This window comes from Cervus canadensis, chromosome 5, assembly GCF_019320065.1.
Source record: "Cervus canadensis isolate Bull #8, Minnesota chromosome 5, ASM1932006v1, whole genome shotgun sequence".
Taxonomy (NCBI): domain Eukaryota; kingdom Metazoa; phylum Chordata; class Mammalia; order Artiodactyla; family Cervidae; genus Cervus; species Cervus canadensis.
This window is the reverse complement of record NC_057390.1, coordinates 66497934-66524467: the sequence shown is the minus strand read 5'-3', so window position 1 is coordinate 66524467 and position 26534 is coordinate 66497934. Positions and strand designations below refer to the sequence as shown.

Genomic DNA, 26534 nt, shown 5'->3' with positions numbered 1-26534 from the left:
TTTCCTCATGCTCCCTTCCCACCAGTCCCCACCCCCACAGGCAACTACTGTTCTGATTTCCACCACAAGTTAATTTTGCCTACATCATAGAGTTCTGTGATGAATCAAACGTTCACATCAAAAGTCTCTTACTGAAGATTACTTGGTATGGAAGAAAGCAACATTGAGAGATTATGCATCAACACACTGTGTGTCCTTGGGCCAAAAACTTAACCTTCCTGGGCCTCTTACAGGATTCCATGGGTGATCCTTTTGATTCCTTAAAGATGGCACTCTAGTCACATTTCTAATCTCAGAGATCCCTTCCCCCAGTCCGTTCAAGAACCCCAAACAGAAATAAACCTGGGCTCATTTCACCCCCTCCAGTTGAGCACTCTGTCAGGTCAGTCCTCCCTTGTGATTTTTTTTGAACACGTCACTTCCTTTAGTCCCTACCTCCTCTTCATTTCTTGCCTTGTATGACCAAACTACTCTTCCAACCTCTTTGCCCCTGGTCCTCTCCAAACTATTCTTGTTACTGCTCTCAAGCTAACCCCCGCTCAGATGAAACAAATTCTGGTTCCTTGTCTATTTAAAATCCTTAAGAGGTTCTCTACCACTTAAGGTGCTTCTCTATCACCTACAGACTTGCGTTCCCGTTCTCAAATGTGACAGTGAGGGTCTTCAGTGAACGCCTCCAGCCTAGTTTAGTGCCTTCAGCCCTCCATGCTCTCTGCTGGGAGGTTCACCCACCACGGCTCCCCATTAGGAGACTTGCTGTCTCCCTGGTTCTGCTGTGAGCTCTGGAGTGAAGTTAGGGATTGGTGTTTTTTGGTTCACTTCTCCATCTCCAGCACCTGGCATATGACTTTGCTGAAAACACTTAACCCCACAGTAACCAACAATGAAATTTCTTATGATGACAGCAGTACTAAGTTAGGGTCTCATTCAGTCTCTGAATTCAACTTCACACTGACATTTCTAGAAATTAAAAAGTCATATGGAAGTTTTCAGGCAATTCTGAGCACTGTATCAACTCTGACACAGAGTTTTTCTTTCCAGTAGCCTTTGTAGTGCTATTGGGTCAAAAGTAAGAACGTTTTTTATTTGGAGAGAGGGTATCTTGTTGATAGGAGATCTCTATAAACAGTGAATCCTGTTGGTGGAGAAGAGCTGTGTTCTTTAATTCCTATCTCAAATCTAATTTAAGGTGCTTATTTATTTAATTCTTGAATGGCAGATTCCTATTTCTAGAAACAAAGATGATTTCTTTCTAAAGGTCTTTGTGGTAATTAGCAAGCAGATAAAAAACTAAAAGTGACTGGTAAATATTGACGCAAGAGCCCGGGAACACAGGTATTTATAGCCCTTGTTTGTTCATCTTGGTTCACTCTGTCCTGATTTTTCTTCCCCTGCCTTCAGTGTGAATCAGCATTGCTGTCCAGATGGATCTTTACTCCGTCTGTATTTTTATCTTTTCCAAAATCTAGGTAAGAACCTTGATGCTGTCCATGACATCACGGTGGCGTACCCTCACAACATTCCCCAGACGGAGAAGCACCTCCTCCTCGGGGACTTCCCCAAGGAGATCCACTTCCACGTCCACCGGTACCCCGTGAACACCCTCCCCGAGTCCAAGGAGGACCTCCAGCTCTGGTGCCACAAGCGGTGGGAGGAGAAAGAAGAGAGGCTGCGCTCCTTCTATCAAGGGGAGAAGAATTTTTCCTTCACGGGGCAGACAGTCGTTCCTCCTTGCAAGTCAGAGCTCAGGGTGCTGGTGGTCAAATTCCTCTCCATCCTCTACTGGACCCTGTTCAGTCCCACAATGTGCCTGTTCATCTACCTGTACAGTCTTGTCCGGTGGTATTTCATCATCGTCATCGTCATCTTCGTGCTGCAGGAGAGAATATTTGGTGGACTGGAGATCCTCGAACTTGCATGTTACCGCCTCTTACACAAACAGCCACATTTAAACGCAAAGAAAAATGAGTAAGATCATTAAGGTTCACGGTGGAAAAGCCTAGGGCGTGTTTCGGAAATGTTCTAAGCCTTTGTAAATGGAGATGCATTTTTGCATGACTATGTCAAATATTTCTTACGACCGTCATTATTTGTTAAAAGATATTTTGCACTTAGTTTTGTGGAACAATATTGCTACACACACAATTTTTTTTTCTTTTTAAATCTCTGAATGTAATTTCAACACTGTGTAGCAGGGAGCGATGGCGGCAACATTAACGCGGGCCGGAGTCTTAGTAAACAATCATCAGGCTGTTAGCAGTCAAGGTACACACAGACCTTACAGGTTCAGCCCTGCTTCCTGACAAATTCCCCAGACGGGAGGCAGAGCTGAAGCTCCTGAGCACCAGCCCAGATCAAGTGCTGGCACTTGACTGTGAAGGTGAGGGACCTTCCTCCCAGCTCCCTCCCGGCACTGTCCCTGCACCCCTTTCTATGCCAATCAAACCCTTGCATCCTTCCTTAAGACCAGAAGACAGAAACCCTTTCTCCTTAAGCCGAACAAACATTTTGATAGGAAGCCCTTCATTATTCATGAAACCTTGGCATTTAGCCTTGCACTGACCGCGACATCAGAAAACCACCGGTGCCCTTTTCTCACGCAGAAAATAAGACCTAGACGAGTCTCAGGGAGCAACCACAGGCTCTCCACTCAGAAACCTTAGTGTAAATTTTTAAAGCTCGGACTTCAAACAGTAGTTCTTCACTTCTGTGTACCTTTGCATATTTAGCACTTGTTTCTTTACAGCTTGTTGGCAGGTGTCGCTTTTCTGCATTAACAATGGTATACATCAAAGTCACTTACCTTTTTGAGAACATTCTGGTATTGCCGTCAGAAACTCACTTTTGAAGTTCTGTCTTGGTTGAAATATTTCTTTAAAACTTTCCACAAAAAGGAAGGTTATTGTATTTTCTACATGTGCATGTGTGTCTAACTTCTGTCGCTAAATCAACAACAAAAACACTTGCAGACAGGGCCGTAATGGTTTAACCTAAATTATTCAACCCTTGTAGCCTTGACAAATTTTATTAAAATCAAAATGGTCACAAAAATGAATCCTTTCTTAATGATAGGGATCTCTCTCTTTTTTAGTCTCAGGCTTCCTCTTTCACTAGTAAAATTTAAACCCACTTTTGACCAATTGTTCTCCTAAGTATTCTTGTCGTTTGGAGTCAATGGAAAATCCAGCAAGCCAACAGTACCAATCTCCTTCTGAGGCATAAAAAAAAAGAAATATGTGGTCGAGGTTTCCACTCCACTGGAGCCTTGCAATTACTTTTTAAATTTTATTTATTTATTTTATCCTAATGGGAATGCTGGTCAGAATAGCAGAAAAGATGGGGCAATTAAAAGTCTTGTGCTGTAAAGCAAACCTGCCTGCTTATTCTTGCCTTGAACCAGCCCCAAACACTTTTTCTAGCTTGGTATACTCTTGGCGCAAGTGCTTTCTCCTTAATGACGTCTTATTTTTGCTGGACGGTGATTTCCATCCAGTGAACAGTGGACACAAGCATCGCCAGGGAAGGCAAGCACGCTGTGAGCTGGACTTACCGGGCAGACTCTTCCGGAAGGTCCTGGTCACAGCAGCCCTCTGTCAGCACACCACCTTCACTGGGAGAGTTCTAACTAGGGCCTCTACTGAAGGCCCAGCCTGTTTAACTCCTCCCCCAAGGCTGTTTTCAGTACTGCTGGGGCTTCTGATTCGTTACTACCCACATCTGCTCCAGACCCAGGTCTTCAGTGGTTTTTAAGGTGGTTATTTTGTTTTTAAACCTTCTCCCCACCCCCAACCTCCAATAAAAGATGTTTTTAATTTAGGTCTTTCTCAGACTCCTGGTTATATTTGGAAACAAGAAAATAGTTTAGCAAGCAGGATTGCCTTTGTCCTGGGTAAGAGATAGGCCGCACTTTCTACCCTTCAGGTGTTTGTAATGTAGGCTGTTCCCCCTTCCTCCAAGCTTCTCTTGGCTCCTCTGGCTTTAATGGCAGGTCCTCTTTAACCTTCTGAAACCTGTAAAGGGGGAACTCTTACTTTTTAAAACACAATTTCTTTTGGTCTTAAAAAAAACAAACAAACATGTTTTATGATAAAACGCAAGCTCTTTTTTTATGCCCAGAACTCATAAGCCCAGAAACTGAGACATTGTACTTGCTCTAAGACTTAGAAATGGTAACTTTAAAAAGAAAAAAGTTACCTCTTTGGGGTTTTTTTTTTGGGGGGGGGGGAGGGGTGTTTTGTTTGTGGGTTTTTTTGGGGGGGGACGGGGAGGGGTTGCAATAAGGCTTCTTTTAAAATTGTAATTATTTGCGTTTTCCTACCCAACTTTTTCTTCTCTTCTTTAAAGAAATATATGGTCCATGATTTAGACTCTAAAACTGATAGCAAGTAGAGATTAGTAGTAATGTCAAGTAGAGGTTAATGCAGCTTCAGTCCTGCTTGGCCCCAGGAAGGAGCCCCTCCCCACCTCCAACCCTCACTCTGGACTCAGCAGCCCCTTGTCTGGCTGCATATGGGCCCTCGCCTCCATCTAAAGCCCTTTCAATCCATCAAAAGTAAACTCAGTGGAGTTTGAAATGTTTACAGCGCTATGTGTCCACTTACTTGTCACATCTTTCCCATTTGGAAACGTTTTAAATAAAGCGAGTGTGGTTTATAGGGGACGTGAAAGATTACACTTAAAATAGGAACCTACAACTGAAGGGCACTGATGAGGCCATAAGGCTTCCCACCAGGCCTCTTTGATGAAACAAGCCAAAGTACTTGTGAAATCCAGTAGAAGAACATGGTGGAAGACTGAAAGAAAAATAAATGTCAGAGCCCATAATTTAAAGCTGTTAGTAAAATCCTCTCCTTGTTTGTCATGCTACTAAAACACAGCTTCCTCTTGAGTCACTTTGAAATGAGTTACGTCCACAGCCCTAAGTCAGACGCTGTCGACTGTCGGCAGCTGAGACTCCAGGGAGACGTTCCCATCTCACCCGGACTTCAAGCGCCTGACCATGCTGCCCTTGTGCACTTTTATAATAGAGACTAATGGAGGGAGCCTGTTGGTATTAAATTGTTTACATTTCTTTATATAAATAATGTGCTTTCAGTGCCTTAGTTACAGGTCCCTTTCTTTTTCTTGCTCCAAGAATCCTGCAGTGTGTCTCTTAGGTAAAAGTCTCTTTGCTATTCACTGGGAGAAATACGGTTTATAGAACACTGGTCACTGTGGTCAATACTACTTTATGATGCCATCTGGAAAAGAGAACTTGATGCTGAGGGTAGCGGTTGCCTCAGGGCTATGATTTATGTTGTAGAAAACAAAGATGCTCTTGTCACATGATGAACTTCAAATTAGATATGGCCCTAAAGTTGTCTTGTGCCGACCTTATATTCTTACTTCAGAAGAGAAATCTTGGTTTTGGTAATTCATTTTTTTAAAAAGATCATTATGTGCAAAACACTAGGTTTTAAAAATAACTCACAGAATGGCCTTAGTTTTCAATGTCCACTGGTATGTTTGTGAGTTGTGGTCTCTAGTATCCATCCCAAAATAAAGTGGAATGAATTCAATAGAGTTGACATGTGTGTTGGGCTTCTGTTTGTGCAAGGATGACTGACTGGGTGCTGTGTTGTTACAGTCTCACCGTGTGTCCTGTTGGGGAAGAGCTGATCAGTTAGGACTCTCTTTCACAGATATTTGAAACAAAATGCCAGAGCAAAAAGGGGATATAATGCCTTCATCCTTGAAAAAGTCCAGGGGCCACAGCCAAATTCAGGGCTCAGTGAATGTCCTCAGAACATTCTCTTCCTCCGTCTCTCAATTCAGCCTGAAGGGAATGTGGTCATTCCACAAGAATGGGGGTCAATGGGAAATACCCACATCACCAGCTGTAAGAGGCAAGTGGGACTCTCATCACTGCTCCTCTGCTGTCTGGGAAGCTGGAACTAGGAAGGCAAACCTTTTACCAAAGCCTGACAAGTGCATACAAACATACTTAGCCAACAGACGAAAAAGTCATGGGACTTAAGGGTAGCAGAATATGCCACCCCAATATATGCATATAGGAGCTCAGGGCATGTCACCCCAATTAGACCATGTTGGTATGCTGATTATTTTCAGTTGTAGGAACTTGAAAAATAGCAAATACAGGGAAGGGCTGTCTCTGAACTCCCTTTTTCTACCTAAAGAGATTCTCCAAAAGGAGCTCAGTCACCATAAATCCCCTCCGTGGGGGTTTCATCAAACTGACTGACTCTTGTCACAGGAAGGGACAGTACACACCCACACATTTTATCACAAAAGGCCATACTTCCCTCTCCCCCATCTATTCCAAGGGCCCATTCATCTTTCCTGATCACCATTCACTCTCCCCTAAGAAGGCTACTTTCTCTCTCCCCTTTCCATTAAGTAGTATTTCAGCCTGGATTCTAAGCCACCTTGGGGAGTTCCTCAGTTTTCCCTGGGTATCTCCATGAATACAGGAGGGATAATACATGCTAATCAATTTTTGATTGTTCTTCTCTTGTTAATCTGTCTGATATTTCAAGAACCCAGAAGGGTAGAAGGAAAATGATTTTATTTCTCTGCAGAACCTGAGCTCTGCAGCACCCCACACTGTCTTCGGATCCTCCAATGAGCATCTGCTTGAAAGATTCACTCTAAGGGGAGCTCCCATCACCACTCTCTGGGAAAAGGGTGTGCAGGACCAGAAGAGCCAGGTTGCCAGGACGGGGGTCATCAGGCTGGTGGGATATCTATAATCTGATTGGACAGAGGGGAGAGGAGAGCAGGGTCTTTCTGGTCCCCCATGTGCTTCCACATACTCATTTCACTGATAAATTATATAAAGGGCTTCAGCAACCCCCTGTGAAGGGTGGGTTTCTGATGAGGTACTTCAAATGCCAGCTAGTAGGCCATAGGATGTCACAGAATCTAACCTGCACTCAGGCAGTGCACTCTTCATGCCAAAACATTTTTAAAGTAAATACTTAAAAGACAACCTGTGCTCTCTTGGTGTTGACTTGATTCCCAGGAGCCACATGGTGACTTGATGCCTGCAGTCACCTCAGCCTTACATCCCCTCAGGTTCAAATCTAGTGGGAAACAGCCAGAGAGACCCCTTCCCCAGTGACTCAACACAAATTCTAAATTGGGTGGCAATGGTCATTCCTGAACCATGCACTTGCCTGAAAATATTAGGTGGGTTGTATCCCTGGATTACTCACCACCCCCCTAGAACCAGGTCTGGAGGGTGTCCCCTTGGACCACAGGGACAAGGTTTTGGGGAGGGATGAACTTTAACAGGATTGCTATTGAGAACAGGATAAAAATGATGCTGGACGGCCAGATGTCCACCTTGACTCTGCAACTTCGAAAACCTCCCAGTGGAGTCAGGAGGAAATTGACACGGCTTCCAGAGAAAGTCCCAAACCCTGCACCACGAGAGACACAGAAGAGCTCGGCCATCTTCTCCCTCAACCCCAGGGGACATCTAGGTCCCCGGGAGCCCACGGGTTCTCCAGAGTTGCACACAGACAACCTCATCAACAACTAGCCCCTCTGAGGACCTCACGTCATGACCTCCACCCAGATTGCCCAGACTTAAGACAGGATGGACAGCATTTCCATGGGAAGTCGGTGGAAGTATAGATCTCTCCCTACTGGCCAATACAGTCCTCGTTCCCCAAGCACTGCAGGCACAGAACCTCACCATGTCACTCATCCCTTGCTCACCTACCCTGACAGTCAAGTCATCACCCCCACGTGTGCCTTCCTCCTCGGGGGCAGCTCTTCATTCCTGTTGCATTAGATCTGGCAAGTCTGCACCATCTGGCAGCTCTCCCTGCTCCAGGAGATGATGCCTTTGTCTGTCCACAGGACCCAGCTGATCTCCCCACAGTGCTAGTTTAATCATGGAACCCCACTTCTCATTGCCCTCAGTGGCTTCCTAATGATGTCAGGCAGCCCAGACTCAACCTCTCTCTCCCTGTTCTTCCCAACCCAGCCTAACCTTGGGCCCAGGATTTTCCCCAGATGTGGACCATCGCCTAAAACTCACGTGCCCCCTGCCTTTTCCTACCTTCACTCATAAAGGTGCTTCCTTCACAGCCCAAATTCAGTCAAATCCCACTTTTTCTCTGAACCGTTTCCTGATCAAGCTAGCTTGAAATGTCCTCCTCTCGTGGTGATATTTCTCTGCAAATCTTGCTTAGCTGTATTACATACTATCTTATGTTATAGTTATTTTTCAGTCCTATTACCTCAGCTGGATTATAAGATTCTGGAAAGCCAAGATAAGAATGTCTCATATTTCTCTTATCATGAACAGCATTTAGCCCAGCATCTCACCAATTCCTTTTGCACAGTAAATTCTAAACAATGATTCCTTGGAAGTCATTCAGAAAAGATCCTGAACTAAACTCAAGCTGGGTGCAAAATTTTATAAATTTAACATAACAAAAACAAAAGTTTGAAATGCAAACCCATCTACTTCTGGGAAATTATTAGCTTTTCTTTTTTACATGAATCAAATAATTTTTGATTGATGGTATGATTTACCAAAATATATTAGCATCCAAATTCTTGAAAGCAGAAACTTGACTCAAAATGTGCATCCTGCAGACATCCCTGCTGGCTCAGTGGATAGGAACCTCCTGCCAATACAGGAGACTTGAGTTCAATCCCTGGTCCAAGAAGATCCCACATGCCACGGAGCAGCTAAGCCCATGCACCACAACTGTTGAGCCAGTGCTTTAGAGCCTGGGAGCCCCGACTACTGAGCCCATGTGCTACAACTACGGAAGCCCAAGTGCCCTAGGGCGCATGAGAAGCCACCGCAATAAGAAGCCCAAGCATTGCAACAAAGAGTAGCACCTGCTTGCCTCAACTAGTGAAAAGTCCACACAGCAACAAAGATACAGTACAGCCAAAAATAAATAAATTATTTTTTTTAAATGGGCATCCTTAAGAATCTTATCCAACTAATCTCACCTCCCCCCAGCTACACCTGTAGAGGAGAATTTTCCAATCAGTTCAGTTCAGTCGCTCAGTCATCTCTGACTCTTAACAACACCATGGACTGCAGCACACCAGGCTTCCCTGTCCATCACCAATTCCCAGAGCTTGCTCAAGCTCATGTCCATCGAATTGGTGATGCCATCCAACCATCTAATATTCTGTTGTACCCTTCTCCTCCTGCCTTCAATCTTTTCCAGCATCAGGGTCTTTTCCAGTGAGTCAGTTCCTCACATCAGGTGGCCAAAGTATTGGAGCTTCAGCTTCAGCATCAGTCCTTACATTGAATATTCAGGACTCATTTCCTTTAGGATAGACTGGTTTGATCTCCTTGCAGTCCAGGGGACTCTTGAGTCTTCTCCAACACCAAAGTTCAAAAGCATCAATTCTTTGGCACTCAGCCTTCTTTAAGGTCCGACTCTTACATCCATACATGACTACTGGAAAAACCATAGCTTTGACTAGACAGACCTTTGTCAGCAAAGTAATGTCTCTGCTTTTTAATATGCTGTCTAGGTTTGTCATAGCTTTTTTTCCAAGGAGCAAGCGTCTTTTAATTTCATGGCTGCAGTCACCATCCTCAGTGATTTTGGAGCCCAAGAAAATAAAGAATTTTCCAATACCTAACATAATTCTTATGCATTGATCTATCCCCAAAAATGCACTGACTAAAAAAATAAGTAAGATGCATGCACAAATCTCTCCACTGTAGCTCTATTAGTAAGAATAAAATACTACCAACAATCTAAATGTCCATGGCAGGGAATGATTGAATACACCATGGTAAAACTATATGATTGAGTTCTGTACAGAGGCGTGATGCACAGCTCCATACACTGACATGAAACATTTCTCCAAAATACTGTTAAGTGAAAAAAGAAAGATGGAGAACAAGGTATATAGTTATGCTTTTATCAGAAAAGGTGAGGCCATATAGATACACACACATACATGCTTAATCTCAAAGCTAATTCATTCAAAATAATTTTAACATAGAAATTATAAAAGTAAAATGGTAACATTGGGGGAGGGAAGGAGTTTGATGGATGGGACTAGGATAGGAAATAGATTTCTTTTATGTACCTTATTTTATGCTATATGCTTGACTTTGGAACCAAGTTAATGTTTTACATAGTTATAAAACTAAATGAGAGTTTTATAAAACTAACCCCTGGCTGTCCAGTGGTTAGGACTCAGCACTTTCACTGTGGTGGCCCAGGTTTAATCTTTGTCTGGAGAACTATGATCCTGCACACCGTGTATTGTGGCCAAAATAATTTTTTTAATGTTTTTAAATAAAATTAAATGAAAAATGTAAAAAGCAAATTCTAAAAATAAAAAGGAAAATGAAACAAATGACCCTAACATATGAAATTTGTGGAATAACTACACACAGAAGAATGGTTTCATTAATTATAATATATATCCTTAACAGTATATATTTTAAGGCAAAAAGAATTTTTTAAAAAGTTGTTTTTATCGTCATTTTGATAGTAATGATACCAGCTTATTTTCTGAAATTATTACATTTATTGTTAAATTTAGGCATGTAAGTGATTATGATAATGTTGCTAGAACCAAGATCTTCAGTGTGAAAGATATATAAGTATAGAATTTTAAAAGTTCAATAAAATCCCCATAATCCTAAATTTGAACTGAAAATAATCAGTATACATTTATGACGTATTTGGTCTACTTGGTTGTCCTGTCCATTGAAAATGCCATAAATACTGGCCAACTATCAAGTAGCCTAGTTTCCAGATAGTGGAAAACCATTTTCCATTCAAACAAACCAGATATTCTTGGACAAATGGTCCAGGACTGTAGAAGGTAAACCTGGACATCTTGAGATACTATTTCAAAAGCGAGGAAGTTTTCAAAGACTTTTGAGGTCAGTGATTAGGGCTTAATCTCCAAAATACACAAACAATTCATATAACTCAAAAACAAACAACCCAATAGCAAAATGAGTAGAAGACCTAAATAGACATTTCTCCAAAGAGGATATGCAGATGACCAACAGGCACATAAGAAAGTACTCATCATCACTAATTATTAGAGAAATTCAAATCAAAACTAAAATGAGGTACCATCTCACACCAGTCAAAATGGCCATTATCAAAAAGTCTAGGACTTTCCTGGTGGCCCAGTGGTTAGAAGCCTTCCTGCTAATGCAGGGGACACAGGTTTGACCCCTGATCTAGGAAGATTTCATATACCATGGGCAGCTAAGCCCATGCACCACAACAGCTGAATCTGTATGGTCTCCAGAGCCCCTGAGCTGCAATTACTAAAGCCCGTGCACCCTAGAGCTTGTGTTCTGCAACAACCAAGGCCCCCGCAACAAGAAACCCACACATCACTAGAGAGTAGTCCGCATGTAGCAACAAAGACCCAGTGCAGCCAAAAATAAACAACAAAATAAAATTTTAAGAGTCTATAAGTAACATGCTGGAGAGGTTGTGGAGAAAAGGGAACCCTCCTACATTGTTGATGGTACTATAAATTGCTTACAGCCACTGCAGAAAACAGTATGGAGATTCCTCATAAAAACTAAAAGTAGAGCTACCATATGATCCAGCAATTCTACTCCTGGGCATATATCCTGAGAAAATCATAATTCTAAAAGATACATACACCCAGTGTTTACGGCAGCATTATTTAAAATAGCCAAGACAAGGAAGCAACCGAAATGTCCATTGACAGATGAATGGATAAAAAAGAATGAAATAATGCCATTTGAAGCAATGCGGATTGACCTAGAGATTATCATACTAAGCAAAGTAAGTCAGAAAGAGAAAGACAAATATCATATGATATCAAATAATATATGTGGAATCTAAAATATGGCACAAATGACCATATCTATGAGACAGAAACACTCACAGATACTATATAGAGAACAGATTTGTGGTTGCCAAAGGGGTGAGGGGAGAGGAAAGGATTGGGAGGTTGGAATTAGCAGATGCAAACTACTCTGTATACGATGGATGAACAGCAAGTTCCTGCTGTGTAATACAGGGAACTATATTCAATATTCTATGATAAACCATAATAGAAAAGAATATGAAAAGGAATATATATACGTATAACTGAATCACTTTGTTGTACAGCAGAAATTAACACAACATTGTAAATCAACTGTATTTCTTTTTTTTTTTTTTTTGCGGTTGATTTTTATTTATTTTTTCCATTTATTTTTATTAGTTGGAGGCTAATTACTTTACAATATTGTAGTGGTTTTTGTCATACATTGACATGAATCAGCCATGGATTTACATGTATTCCCCATCCCGATCCCCCCTCCCACCTCCCTCTCCACCCGATTCCTCTGGGTCTTCCCAGTGCACCAGGCCCGAGCACTTGTCTCATACATCCAGCCTGGGCTGGTGATCTGTTTCACCCTAGATAATATACATGTTTCGATGCTGTTCTCTCGAAACATCCCACCCTCGCCTTCTCCCACAGAGTCCAAAAGTCTGTTCTGTACATCAGTGTCTCTTTTTCTGTTTTGCATATAGGGTTATCATTACCATCTTTCTAAATTCCATATATATGCGTTAGTATACTGTATTGGTCTTTATCTTTCTGGCTTACTTCACTCTGTATAATGGGCTCCAGTTTCATCCATCTCATTAGAACTGATTCAAATGAATTCTTTTTAAAGGCTGAGTAATATTCCATGGTGTATATGTACCACAGCTTCCTCATCCATTCGTCTGCTGATGGGCATCTAGGTTGCTTCCATGTCCTGGCTATTATAAACAGTGCTGCGATGAACATTGGGGTGCACGTGTCTCTTTCAGATCTGGTTTCCTCAGTGTGTATGCCCAGAAGTGGTATTGCTGGGTCATATGGCAGTTCTATTTCAAGTTTTTTAAGAAATCTCCACACTGTTCTCCATAGCGGCTGTACTAGTTTGCATTCCCACCAACAGTGTAAGAGGTTTCCCTTTTCTCCACACCCTCTCCAGCATTTATTGCTTGTAGACCTTTGGATAGCAGCCATCCTGACTGGTGTGTAATGGTACCTCACCGTGGTTTTGATTTGCATTTCTCTGATAATGAGTGATGTTGAGCATCTTTTCATGTGTTTGTTAGCCATCTGTATGTCTTCTTTGGAGAAATGTCTGTTTAGTTCTTTGGCCCATTTTTTGATTGGGTCATTTATTTTTCTGGAATTGGGCTGCAGGAGTTGCTTGTATATTTTTGAGATTAATCCTTTGTCTGTTGCTTCGTTTGCTATTATTTTCTCCCAGTCTGAGGGCTGTCTTTTCACCTTGCTTATAGTTTCCTTTGTCATGCAAAAGCTTTTAAGTTTCATTAGGTCCCATTTGTTTATTTTTGCTTTTATTTCCAATATTCTGGGAGGTGGGTCATAGAGGATCCTGCTGTGATTTATGTCGGAGAGTGTTTTGCCTATGTTCTCCTCTAGGAGTTTTATAGTTTCTGGTCTTACATTTAGATCTTTAATCCATTTTGAGTTTATTTTTGTGTATGGTGTTAGAAAGTGTTCTAGTTTCGGACTATACTACAAAGCCACAGTCATCAAGACAGTATGGTACTGGGACAAAGACAGAAATATAGATCAATGGAACAGAATAGAAAGCCCAGAGATAAATCCACGAACCTATGGACACCTTATCTTCGACAAAGGAGGCAACAATATACAATGGAAAAAAGACAACCTCTTCAACAAGTGGTGCTGGGAAAATTGGTCAACCACTTGTAAAAGAATGAAACTAGAACACTTTCTAACACCATACATGTAAATCAACTATATTTCAATAAAATTAAAACAACAACAAAACCCAAAAAATCTTTGACATCAGGATTGAAAGATTTAGGAGCCAACTTAACAAGTTCCCACCACTCAAACAGGGACAGTTTGAATATCAGTAAGAAAAATAATTGAAATACTAAGATGTCAAGTGTGGTAAAAGCCCAGAGTTAATGATGCTCAAAATAAATAAATAAAAACACACATTGATGCATTTGGAGGATGCTGGATAACTAATTCTTTACTCTGATAACTGGTATCTAGAGGAAAAGAATTTAGCATTTAACCTTCCTTTCCTACAAAATGATATCTCAAGCTAAGTATTTAATGAAGGAAAGTTTCTCTTAATGGGAGTAATTCAGCTTATAATTGATAAAACCTATAGACTAAAAATGATTTCAGAGTCACATTAATCAAATGCAGTGGGTAAATCTTATTGGGTCCTCTTTTGAGGAAATAAAGCATAAAAATAAACTATGAGATAGTCAGTTACACTAACTGGATATTTAATGATATGAAGGAATTATTTTTTAGGTGTGAAATGGTGTGTGATTATGATTTTTAAGAAGTCTTATCCTTTGCAGAACTCGATGCAGTGCTGTGCTGTCTGGGGCAGAGAAGAACTGAGCAGACCCTGAGCAGGTGGCCCTGTGTCTCCTGATGGTAGGCGAGCCTGCATCGTTCTGGTCTCTAAAGTGTGCCCTTGGAGTAAGAAAATGTTAAATGAGATTGCTGCCTCGAGAGATTTTAGGACCCATACTTGTTTCAGCTCTTTCACTAATGACAAGAAGGCACAGGCGTCTGGAGAAAGCTGGGCGTGGAGGGCTGGGGTCCTGTCTCTTCCCTCAGGACAGTGGGACTCTGATCTTGGCCCTTTCTCTCTAGTCTGGGCTCGGGACTACCTTGGGACGCCTTGCTGGCCCTTAGCCTATCCTAGGTCATCCAACCACAGTGCAGGTTTCTCGGCACGGCCAGGAGACACAAGATGCACACGTGTTGAAATGCCCAGTGCTCTCTCCATCCACTCAGCTCACCAAAGATACCCCTCCTTGATGGGGGTCGGCAGGGGCACGGACAGCACCCTCTCTGGTCTGGTCTCCACATATAGGCTCTGCCTTCACCTCCCCGAGGCCAGGGCCCGCCAACCAGATCACCTGTTCACCTGCAGAGCTTTCACACCTCCACCTCGTCCCACCCCCGGATTCTGACTTAATCGGTCAGGATGCCGGCTGAGCATTAGGTGCCATCAAGGTTCCCAGACAATACTAACAAGCGTCCAGTCTGTCCACCCTTCTCAGGCCCCACACAGAGGGCGTCCACTCCCCGGGTCCCCACACCCTCATTTGTAAAATGAGCCCTTGGTCTGAGATGCTCTGGATGAAGTTTGAGCTGATTTAATTCAGTAAATATTTATTATCTACTCACTGCCTGTGGGGCCCTGCACAAAGGAGGGAGCCAAGATGAGGGGGCTTTACTCTTTGTCCCTCCTGCCCACACACAAGCTTTCCTTCTCTGCAAAACAAAAACCACTGTTTACGAGGTGTAAAGCCAACCAGACAGAAATGAAGAGGGTCAACTAGAGAGGGCATCTTGCCCAAAGCACAAACTGTTCCTGGTGCCAAAGTCCGGGTGCAGGCGGGCCTGGAGGGGCCCCACACATGGTATGTGAGCAGGGGCACCCACCCTCTGTCCACTGCCCGGGGAAAGAGGTGATGCAGATGGTAGCTAGCACTGCTATGTCAGAAACTGTCATAAGATGACAAAGGGCCATAGCCCACAAGGGGTATTTTCCATCCCACAGGCAGGCTGAAAGGAGGGTCCGTCTTTCTTCACCTCTTTATTCTGCAAGATCTCTGTTGGAACCGGGAGATTACCATGAGTGACCCACACTTGCAGGGGACCGAGTGGCAGATGCACTTTCCCCTTTGGGCCCTGTCAGAGCAGCAAGTGGATGAGGAAGGAGACGGGCTGCCTGGAGGGTGCGCGCACAGTGATAGGTGAGTGTGGGCCTGCAGTCAGATGCCAGCCACACCGGGCTTTGAGGAGCCAGGAGGTCATTCCGAGGAGAGAGGCCTGCAGAGGCCAGCTCCACTCTGCCTGCCCCTGCTGTGGAGATGCCCTCACTGGTCCCGAGGAGCCATGGGACTGGCTGCCTTGAGGCCACCCATGACTCTACTCATGGCGCTAAATACAGACAGAGGCCCCAGACTGGATCCTGGCAGATCTGCCTGTGCTTTGTAAGTTAGTCAGTATTCCTGTAGGAATGTTCAGTTCCTGGGTTGGATGACCATCCTCTGGCTAGGTAAGGGTGTCAGCTCTGGGGAGCTGGAGGAACTATGCTCATCAAAATTATTTCCCTGTGGTCCCTGCTGCCAAGATGCTGTTTCCCAGATAACACGTGGTTTGTTCCTTCAGTCCCTTCCTGGCTTTATTCAGACACCTTGAGGCCTGAGGAGTCATCAACTTTTCCACTGCAGGCATCTGTCATTCAACCAAGCCACGTGCTCCCCATTCACTTTTTGGGAAACATCCCCATAGTCTTCCTATTGAGATGAGAAGACAAATATCAAATGTGGGAGCAGCCGGGCCAGTTCATCACCTTTTCTGGCTGGATGAAAAGAAGGTCAGGGGGTAGGAGTGGGAGGGGGGTTGCGAACATCCAAATGAGGGTGCTGTCAGGCAGAACAAAGGGCAGCTTCTGCTCACCACTTCTCTCTCGCAGGCCGGGGGCCAGAAGCAGGCTGGTCAGCGATGAGGCCCGTGGCACCCTTTCCCCAATCAGCGGTGGGGCAGAGGTTCCCGGACACCACGTGCTCTGAGGCCAGGGCGTGCAGGCCTACTGTGTGCCCCTCATCATCTGGTGCAGGGCGCATGCCCACTTTGGGCATGGGAAGAGGCCAGACCCTGTCACAGATTACTGCAGAAAACTGCCAAAAACCCATCCCCCTGTTCCACACACACTTTGCTTTGAATCTCACAGCATTCCCTGCTGGAAGCCAGGCCCCAGGCACTGCGTCCACTTCTGAGATGGGGATCCTAAGACTTGCTCTAAGTGTCCTGCTTCTAATCACACTGAGGATGGGATCCTAAGACAGCTTTTTGTAGGGAAGTGTTACGTCTGTTGCATTTCTTCCCAAGACCAGTTAGCGCTGTATGTGAACAAGTGTTTGGGGTTATGTGGCATGATGCTTGGGCTATGGATATTGTGAGTCTGGGTCCAGCCCAGCCATGTAGGCCCTGAGTCATCGTGGGCATGGCCCTTAATCCTTTTGGGGTTTCTATTGCCTTAATGTAAGCACAGGAAAGCCCTTTGCAAACTTCTTGTTCCTTGTTAGTGTCTGTGTGTGGATAGTGATAGGGCTAATATTCTATGGCTGTGTGAGTGTGTGTGAGAGTGTGTGTGTGTGTAAGTTGCTCAGTCATGTTCAACTGTTTTCAACTCCATGAACTGTAGCCCACCAGGTTCATTTGTCCATGGAATTCTCCAGATAAGAATACTGGAGTGGGTTGCTATTCCTTTCTCCAAGGGATCTTCCTGACCCAGAGGTCGAACCCAGGTCTCCTGCATTGCAGGCGGATTCTTTACCGTATGAGCCACCATGGCTGGTGGATGATAAATGGCCACAGTACAGTCACTACATTTACGGAGTGCTTGCTTCTCACCAGGCACTGTGCTGCACATCTGATGTGGATTATCCTTTCAAATCTTCCCTGGAATTTCAGGGGACCATGCTTGGGTTTTCTATTGCTGGGTAACAAACCTCCGAAGCCCTAGAGACTTACTGTAACAACCATGTACTCTCTCTCATGATTCTGTGCATTGCCCAGGCATTTCTTCTGCTTCACATGGTGCTGACCGGGACTCTGGACCCACTGGACGGTCCACAATGGCCTCAGTCACATGGCTGGCAGGTGGTGCTGCTGCTGGCTGGTGGGAGCTCAGTGGGGCTCTTGGCCAGGCCTCGTTCTCCTCTACGTGCCTGCCTGGGCTTCCTCAGTGTGGTAGTTGGGTTCTAAGAAGAGATGTCCTAAAAGGACCAGCTCCAGTGTGCAAGTGCTCACCAGACCCCCGCTAGCTTCACCCGTGCACATGTCCCTTTGGCCACAGCCCGTCACAGAGCCACGCCCAGAGTCAGGATGGAAGGGGACTTCAGCAGGGCAGTAGCACGCTGCACTGAGGGCCTCTGAGTAGGAGTCTACTGCAGAGCAGTACCTACTGCTCTCCCCGCTTTACAGACGAGGAAACTGAGGTTTAGAGAGTTAAGTGACTTAGCCGAGGTCCTAGAGTCAGAGCTGAGATCGGAAAACTCAGCAGGTTTGGCTCTGGGGCCCCTGCATTCATCCCTCCTGTGTGGACTGTAAAAAGCGATGCTACCTGCACGCTTTTGCTACATTTCTGCACCTCCTTTCCTCACCCCGGGTCCCTCCTTCCATTAACTGTGAAATCTTCCTTCTGGGAGCATTTTCCTCTCCCACCTCACAGTGAACTTGGACGCCTCCTCTCTCTTCCTCCTTGGCTTCCCTCTTGCTCTTAGAACAGTGAGGCCATCCTCCTTGGGGCTGACTCAAGATGTTCTCAGAGGTCCTGGAGGCAGCAGGAGCTCAGGTTCAGCCAAGAGGCTGTTGTGGAGTGACCAGGGCACGCAGATGCTGGACTGCATCCCATCCTGGGTCACAGCCTATTGGGGTCCAAAGGAATCCTGAGGCCACTGGCTCCATCTGAGGGTCCTCCATGACGGCTGCGAGTCCCGGAGTTTCCTTCCTGACTTTGGAGCCCAGGCCCTGCCCCGCCTCTCCCTAACCTCGGCCCAGTCACTTCCCCTCTGCAGGGCTCCCACGATCACTGCATCAGGATGTATGTTTGGCTGAACAAATCCCTTTAAGAACTTCTTCTATTAATAGATGCTGGGAGGAGTGAGTGGGAATTTGGTCAAATCTAGTCAGAGGAAAGTAGAAAACTGACTTTCTCCAAAGTGAGGTCCTTACGCTCAGAAGAAGGGGATTGGAAAAGATAAAGGGGCTTCTGCACAGCAAAAGAAACAATCAGCAAAATAAAAGGACAACCTACAGAATGGGAGGAAATAGATGAAAATCATCTGCCTGGTGAGTTAATATATAAAATACATAAGGAACTCATATAATAGCAAAAAAAAATCCAATTAAAAAATGAGCAAAGGATTTAAATGGACATATTTCTAGAGAAGACATACAAATAGCCAACAGGTACATGAAAAGATGCTCAACATCATTGATCACTAGGAGAAAGGCAAATTAAAACCATGAGATATCACCTCATATCTGTTAGAATGGTCACCATGGAGAAAATAAGTGTGGGCGAGGATGTAGAGAAGGGGAAACCATGTATATTGTTGGTGGGAATATAAATTGGTACAGCCATTATGGAAAACAGTATGGAAGTTCTTCTAAAAAAATATGACTACCATATGATCCAGCAATTTCATTCCTGGGTATTTATCTAAAGGAAATGAAAACACTATCTTAAATATCTGCATTCCATATTCATTGAAAAATTATTTACAACAGCCAAGACATGGAAACAACCTAAGTGTTCCTCAATGACCTGAATGAATAAAGAAAATGTGATGTACATACAACAGAATATTATTCAACAGTAACAAAGAAGGAAGTCTTGCCATTTGCAACAATATGGATTGACTCGGTGGGCATTCCCTGGTGGCTCAGACAGTAAATAATCTACCTTCAGTGCAGGAGACCAGGGTTTGATCCCTGGGTTGGGAAGATCCCCTGGAGAAGAGAATGGCTACCCACGCCACTATTCTTGCCTGGAGAATTCCATGAACAGAGGAGCCTGGTGGGCTACAGTCCATGATGTCATAGAGAGTCAGACACGGCTGAGTGACTAACACTAACACTTTGAGGGCATTATGCTAAGTAAAATAAGTTGAACAGAGAAAGACAAATACTGTATGTTCTTACATGCAGAACCTAAAAGAGCTGAACTCATGGAAAGTAGAATGATGGTTGCCAGGGGCTGGGTAGAAATAGGGAGATGTTGGTTCAAAGGGCACAAACTTCCAGCTGTATGCAAATAAGATCTGGGGTCTACTGCAAAGCATGCTGACTGTAATTAACAACTGTATTCTATATTAGAAAGTTTTTAAGAGAGTAGATTTTAAATGCTATCACCACACACATAAAATCATAATTATGTGAATAGATAGAGGTATTAAGTAAACTTACTGTGGTAGTAATTTTGTAGCATGATATACACCTAAAACTTAAGTATGTTGCAAGTCAAAAATATCTCAGTAAAGCTGGAAAAAAAAGATCAAGGGGCAGACACAATTTGATCAGTAGCTCAGGTCTGCTTGCCCATTTACTACTAAGTCATTCAGCACTTATTGAGTCTACATGGGCTGAGGTATGCATGGGGAGAATTTGCTCAGTTTCTATAGCAAATAAACTGAGGTGCAGAGTGGTAGGAGGTGGGTGGAACCTGGGCCTTGTGGGCCACAGCGTAAGATGTACATTGCATATTGCTTGTCTACTGGAGAACTGTCACATTGTCTGAGTTACATGGTGAATAGAGATCACAGTAGGATTGTGTGAAGGATGGACCTTGGGGTTAAGAGCAGAACCAGAGTGATGAGCTTGTCAGGTCAGGGCAGGCCACTGGATGAAGGCATCTGTTTGCCCTACAAAAGGGAGCACCAGTATCTCACATTCCCCTGTCTTCTGCCAAACCTGCTCTGGAATCTTTCCTAGATTTTCCTGCAGCCTAGTGACTTTGCCCACCCTCCTAGCCACTCGTCCTGCTGTCAAATATCTACTTAGTGCAGATCCAGGCAAAAACATGTACTCTCGGGCCCCAGATCCTGTCCTAGCTCCTACATCTGGTTTAGGCCCACCCACTGTTGGCAGATACCTTGGAGACACACACTATGGCTAGTATCTCTGAAATTCTGGGCAGCCTTAGAGAATTAAAGGGGGGAAAATGCCCGCATTTGCAAAACTTCCCATGATAAAGCAAAGCCTTCATGGGGTACCACAGGTTCAGTTTCAATGCTGGCTTTTTTCCCCCCCTCTCCTTCCTCGAACTAAAGATAGAAGGCTAAGAACCCTCTGCTTCGCTCAGAGCCCTAATACTGCTGTTCACAAATTAGCTAACACCATATGATGAGTGAAGCCTGGCTCGGCATCCCTGCCCTCATTTATACCCTTGACATTCACCATGACTTGACCTCTGGTGCCAACAGCTCTTTTTCCTGCCTGCCTGGTCAGTAAAGCTCAGCTTGAGTTGCCTGTCTTCAGCAGAGACTGAAAGTCATTCCATTCTGAGGGTGGAACTTTGAACTTTCCCAAAGGGAAGTTTGTGCTGTGAAATGAGCACAGGCTCTGAGAATAAGCCAGTTTGGGTTCAACCTCAAAGTCATCACGGAGCCTGGGCAGAGCTCAGGGCTGCTCAACCTTTCTGAGCTTGTTTCTTCAACTGGAAATTAGGGATGATAACACCTGGGTCAGGGTCACCATAAGGATGATAAAATGATGAGTCTCAAACACATGATACACTGTAAGTGATGAAAACACATCACTTCCTGCCCCCCACACTGGTAGCTAATATGGGCTGGCTCTGCATCTACCACCATGCATTTCAGATTTATCCCCATAATTATAATTTGGAATGCATGCATTATAGAGGTTAGTGTGAGTTGCACATATGAGGTGGTCTCATTTTCACTGTGAGGTGGAATAGTTGACCCTTTTAGAGTGGCCTGCAGTTTTCTGAACTGAATGTCACCTCCATTCAGCGGTCCCTGTGGAAGGAAAGCACAGAAAGACCCTCTGATCATCTGGTCCAGCTGTTTCATGCGCAGATGGGAAGACAGAGCCCAACAGCAGATGAAGGGTTTACCTAAGTATATAGAGAAAACAGTGGCAGAGTTGGACTAGGACTCGGGATTTCTGATACATGGACATCCTGGTCTCCAGGGCAGCCTTTATCTGGGCTTGGAAGAGCTGAATTGATGGGTTGATATGAAATGGGACTGAACTCACAGTACTGGTTTCTTGATTCTTAATGCCAGTTGGCGCAGATGATGTCTAACAGACGTTTTCCAGATTTATTCTGGCCTCAAGCATCCCACAAGAGGTCCACAGTCTTCCAGCTTGGCCCTGAACTTCTAAGGCATGACTTATTTCCTGCCCCCTTTATGCCTTGCCAAAGAGTTTCAATTCATTCATCCAACAAACATGAATGGGCTTCTTCTAATACAAAGAACACAGCTAGCACGCGTTGAGAATTTAGAATATGACAACTATGCATGTATTTCTCATTGAATATTTCCAGTAATCTGAGTTTGGTAACTATTACTATCTTTATTTTACTGATGAGGAACCAAGGCTCAGAGAAAACTAATTTGCTACAGGCCAAAAGTGCTGCATGGTGCTGTCAATCCAGCTTAGATGGGAGCTACACTTCCCAGATTCCCTTCCCCATCTGGCTATGGGTTATTGGAGATTTGGAAGGTGAAAGTAGAGCAGTGGCCATTATTCTCTGAAGGTTACCATGATTGCATATGGTGTTGGGCGGATGCAAAGGCATCTAGCAGGTCACAGCTTGTCCTCATTCTCCTCTGTTTCATATCTAGCTTGTCACTCTGATTGCTGATCCTCTAAAACAATAGAAGCCCCCCACTCCCAACCAGAAGGTTGACAGTGAGCCCACAGAGGCAGTAGGTAGACAGAGGGGGCAGTTTTCACTGGACCTTGCTATGCATCCCCCGTCCATCTACTCTAGGGGCTGGGCATGTTTGGTATCATCATTACCCAGAAAGCTCTGACTTGTCCACTTCAGACAGACAGAGTAGACACTCTGAACCTCTGACTCCCCTTCTAGACCTCCATCCTCCCAGCTCTTGCCATATTTTCTTAAGGTCCAATTCCTGGAATAAGTCTCTTAGGCTTGTAATACTCTTAGTAGCTCTACTGCCCTAACTGAACCTTGACTGATATGGCCACACAACTGGTGTGGAGCAGAGATCAACTGCAGGCCCCTTGAAAACAGATTCTGAGTTCTTAGTCACTGAGCCAGACCACTGCACTAGGTGATGGGCACATAAATATGACCAAGACCCTGGCACCTGTCCTCCAGGACTTTACAGTCTGGCAGGACATACAAACAAATTGTTTCAGTTTTCCATCACTTATAACAAATCACCCAACACTTAGTGACTGCAAGTAACCCTTTTTATTATCTCTCATGATTGTGTTGGTTGCCTGGGTTCAGCATAGTGGTTCTTCTGTTCCACATGATGTCGGCCAGGGATGCATTCCTCTGGAGGCCCAGATATCCAAGGTGACTTCCTCACATGGCGGCAGCAGAGAGTGGAACAGAGGCTGTCAACTAGAGGGACTGCATGTGGCCTAGCTCTGCAGCATGGGCTTCTCAATGCATTATGGCTGGATTCCAAGGAGCACCCCAAGAAAAGTGTCCCAAGAGGAAAGGAGCAGAAGGTGCCAGTTCTGGCACAGGTCATTTCCTCAAAGCAGCCACAGGCCCAGCCAAAATTCAAGCAGAGAAGACACAGTCTCTGATTCTGGATGGAGCAGAAGAAAGCACACACAGGAAGAGGCAGAACTGTTTGGGGGTCATCTTTTGAGCTCAGCTCCCCCAAGTCCATTGATGTGGACTCAGAGAAGGTAGGCACTAGCTGGATGGGATCACAGAAAGACAGACATGGCTTGTGCCCACAGTGGTTCTAGAGGTGAAAGGAGACATGGCGACAGGTTCTAGCTGTGTCCTAATTGAGGAAGCGTTCTCCAGGTAAAGATGTAGCTTGCCAGAGGTAAAGTAGAAGAGGGTGGAGACAAGATTCAGGCAGAAGGAAGAGCAAGTCTTTAGAAAGAAACTTTGGCTTCATAAAGACCTTAATTTTGTGTGTGGGGAGAGGGAGGCTTAAGAGTCTTGGCACTTGGGAGCCACAGCTCCAGGGTCTTCAAGTCACATAGCCGCTGGCATCTCCATACTAGATGAGGAAGCCCCTCTGCTGAAGCCCAGACCTCTGGGCACCCAATTTAAAAGCCCCTGGGCCAACAGGGAAATGGATTTCCCTAGGCCGGAGTAGGGCAGAGGCTGGATGGAAGTCAGGCACACTAAGTGCTAACTGAGCTCACATGGATTCCCAAAATTCACAGCCTTGGACACGTCCTGCTGCCCCAAGGTCAGACTAGTGTGAACATGGAGCTCTGGGTTCCTCCACAACCCTCCAGGCAGGAATAAGGCCCAGATCCAGAAGAAAGCAGCCAATGTCTCCTCAGAGCTGGAGGATTTCTAGGAACCTAGGAAGAATCAGTTAGGCCTTGAAGACAGGAAGGCATCGATTTCACCATGCCATAGAAACAAGACCTAATTTAGCCACTTGGAGCTCAGCAGGCCCTGGAGGCTGCCAAGTTGGTCACGGAGAAGTGGTAAGCTATGTGCTAAGGAGGCAAGACGGGAAGACCTGTGCAGGCAGAATTTAAGACTTGAGCAAACCACTCAGTCCCACTGAGTTCTGATGTTCTTGCCTGCAAAATGGGGTGAATCTCATTTTTTCCACTTCCCAGGGTGGATCAGTGAAAATGGTAAATGTGGGCACAGCTTGGAAGCCCTCTCCAAATGGAACAGATGATCACATCATGTCCTTCAGGGACAGAACGGATGTAGAGACCAGTTCCTGAGTGTATCTCCACATACCTTTCATTTGAGGTCCTCAAGTTTGACAATCATCCTTTGGTATCATTCCAGAAAAAGGTCCTTTCCAGGTTTGCAGTTTTAATTTTTAGCCTAGGTTGCATGGAATTATAGTGCAGCTCCAGACCTGAAAAGAGGCACCTGGCAAAGAATGTGGCTGGCAGGAATGTGGGGAGGGCTGGCTGATGATATCCACAGCTCCTTTGGCTCATGCAATGATCACAGCGGCATGCTAATTCTCCCCAAATCTCCATCACACACAACTCTACTGGGGAACAGACCCCAGCATCACTCACTTCTCTGAGGGTACTGGGGGCTTGTTCTGAAAAGCATACGGTCTCCCTCTGATGTGAATGTTCCACGAGGTTAATCATTCCAACTGAGGGGTTGTGCAAAAGTATGTGGTTGATCACTGAAGCAGCTAATAAGATCTAGATCATTCTTAGCTAAAAATAAGAAATCTGTGTAGAACATAGGCCTCCTGTGGCCTGACAGCTGTTGTGCTGGGTGAGTGAGCTCAGGACACACGCGGCTTCTCTTTGAGCAGAGCTTTTATTAGCAGAGCTGGGAGGCTTATTAAGTAGAAGAACATGGATGCTGTTTGAATTATGAAGATGTTCCTCATTAGCTGTGTGACCCTGGGTCAAAGTCCTGCCTGCAGGTTTTGCCAACCTGCCCAAGTACTCTGGTACAGGTGAGGGGTGGGGAAGTGGAGGAGAGCTAAATCTGCATAAACCTCCTAGGCCTTGTGGGAACTCTTGGGAAGGAGTCTTTGAAGCAAAAATTAAGCCCTCCAATACCAAGATGAAGGGTCCCTTCCCACCTCCAACAAAAGTCAGCCCTTTAACTTGTGGAGAAAGAGTACTCTGGAGGAGACAGGAATTCATCACAAGATGAGAGGGGAAGGGAAGACTTGTGCCTCACTTTGTTCAAGGTAGTAATTCCAAATACGAAGGAGGAATTGTAGAAGTTCTTGTTGTGTAGCAAGAGTGTTGACCTTGAGTAGAGGGATATTGTGTGTGGCTGTGCATAGTTGATCAGTTGTGTCTGATTTGTTGAGATCCCATGGACTATAGCCCGCCAGACCCCTCTGTCCATGGGATTTTCCAGCCAAGAATACTGGAGTGGGTTGCCATTTCCTTCTCCAGGGGATCTTCCCGACCCAGGGATCGAACCCATGATTTCTGCATCTACTGCACTGGCAAGCAGGTTCTTTACCATTGCACCAGCTGGGAAGCCCCAGAGGGATATTATACTAAAACATTCCAGGCAGATGCTTGGCTCCATACAGAAATGGTGTGATTTTTGGCAAGGCTGTGGAGGCTCTGAGGAGACCAGATGGTTATTTACTTGGAGGGAAAGAGAGCAGAGGAACTGGCAATGTCAAGGCAAGAGTCATGGAGGAGGAGCCTGGCAGCTAACCATCCCCTGAAAGAGGAAGCTGCAGGGCCTTGCCTTGACCTTGGGGTCAGTACCCTATCCCAAGGGGCTGGCAGTGCTGGATTTCCCAAAGCAGGTGCTGCAGATGAGATCTGAGTCCTTCATTAGTCCATGTCTGGTAGTGAGTCCATATCTGGTAGTGAGTCCATGTCAGCACTGAAACAGCCTCTTGACTCAAACGGAGGAGACCCCATTTGCATCAGCCAACTCCTCTGTTCACCACCAGCTCCTGTCTGTGACTATTGAGGGAATCCCTAAAGCAAAAGGCCTTCACCAAAGCAAGACTTCCTTCCACCAACTCCCAAAGACTGAAAAGCCATCAGCGAGTGTGCTTGATGAGGTGACCTCCTCTCACCTTTCTCATGTGCCCAAATTCTGCTATTTTCCTCACTGCCACCACCCCCCACCCCACCGCACACCCCCACTCCCCCCACACCCCTGCCATTTGCACCCAGCTTGTGTATGCCCTTCCCCATATCTGCACAAACGTAGGTGCTGCCCTCCTGGGGGTTCCCCCCCTCCCCTCCCCTCCCCCCTTTCTTATGGTCAGTAGCACTTAAAGCTATGTGTATGTTTTACTTCCCCTAATGGATTGTGA

The 26534-nt window shown here is 45.0% G+C and overlaps 1 protein-coding gene across 3 annotated transcripts in view; it reads left to right on the top strand.

Moving 5' to 3' along the window:
* LCLAT1 (lysocardiolipin acyltransferase 1) overlaps positions 1-5562 on the top strand; it is a 203317-nt gene extending 197755 nt beyond the window's left edge. For all 3 annotated transcript variants that reach the window (XM_043469021.1, XM_043469019.1, XM_043469020.1), the window contains one exon: positions 1470-5562. In XM_043469021.1, coding sequence (XP_043324956.1) covers positions 1470-1972 — 503 coding nt within the window. In that variant the 3' untranslated portion in view covers positions 1973-5562. The remainder of the gene's footprint in view (positions 1-1469) is intronic.
* Positions 5563-26534: the final 20972 nt, after the last annotated feature.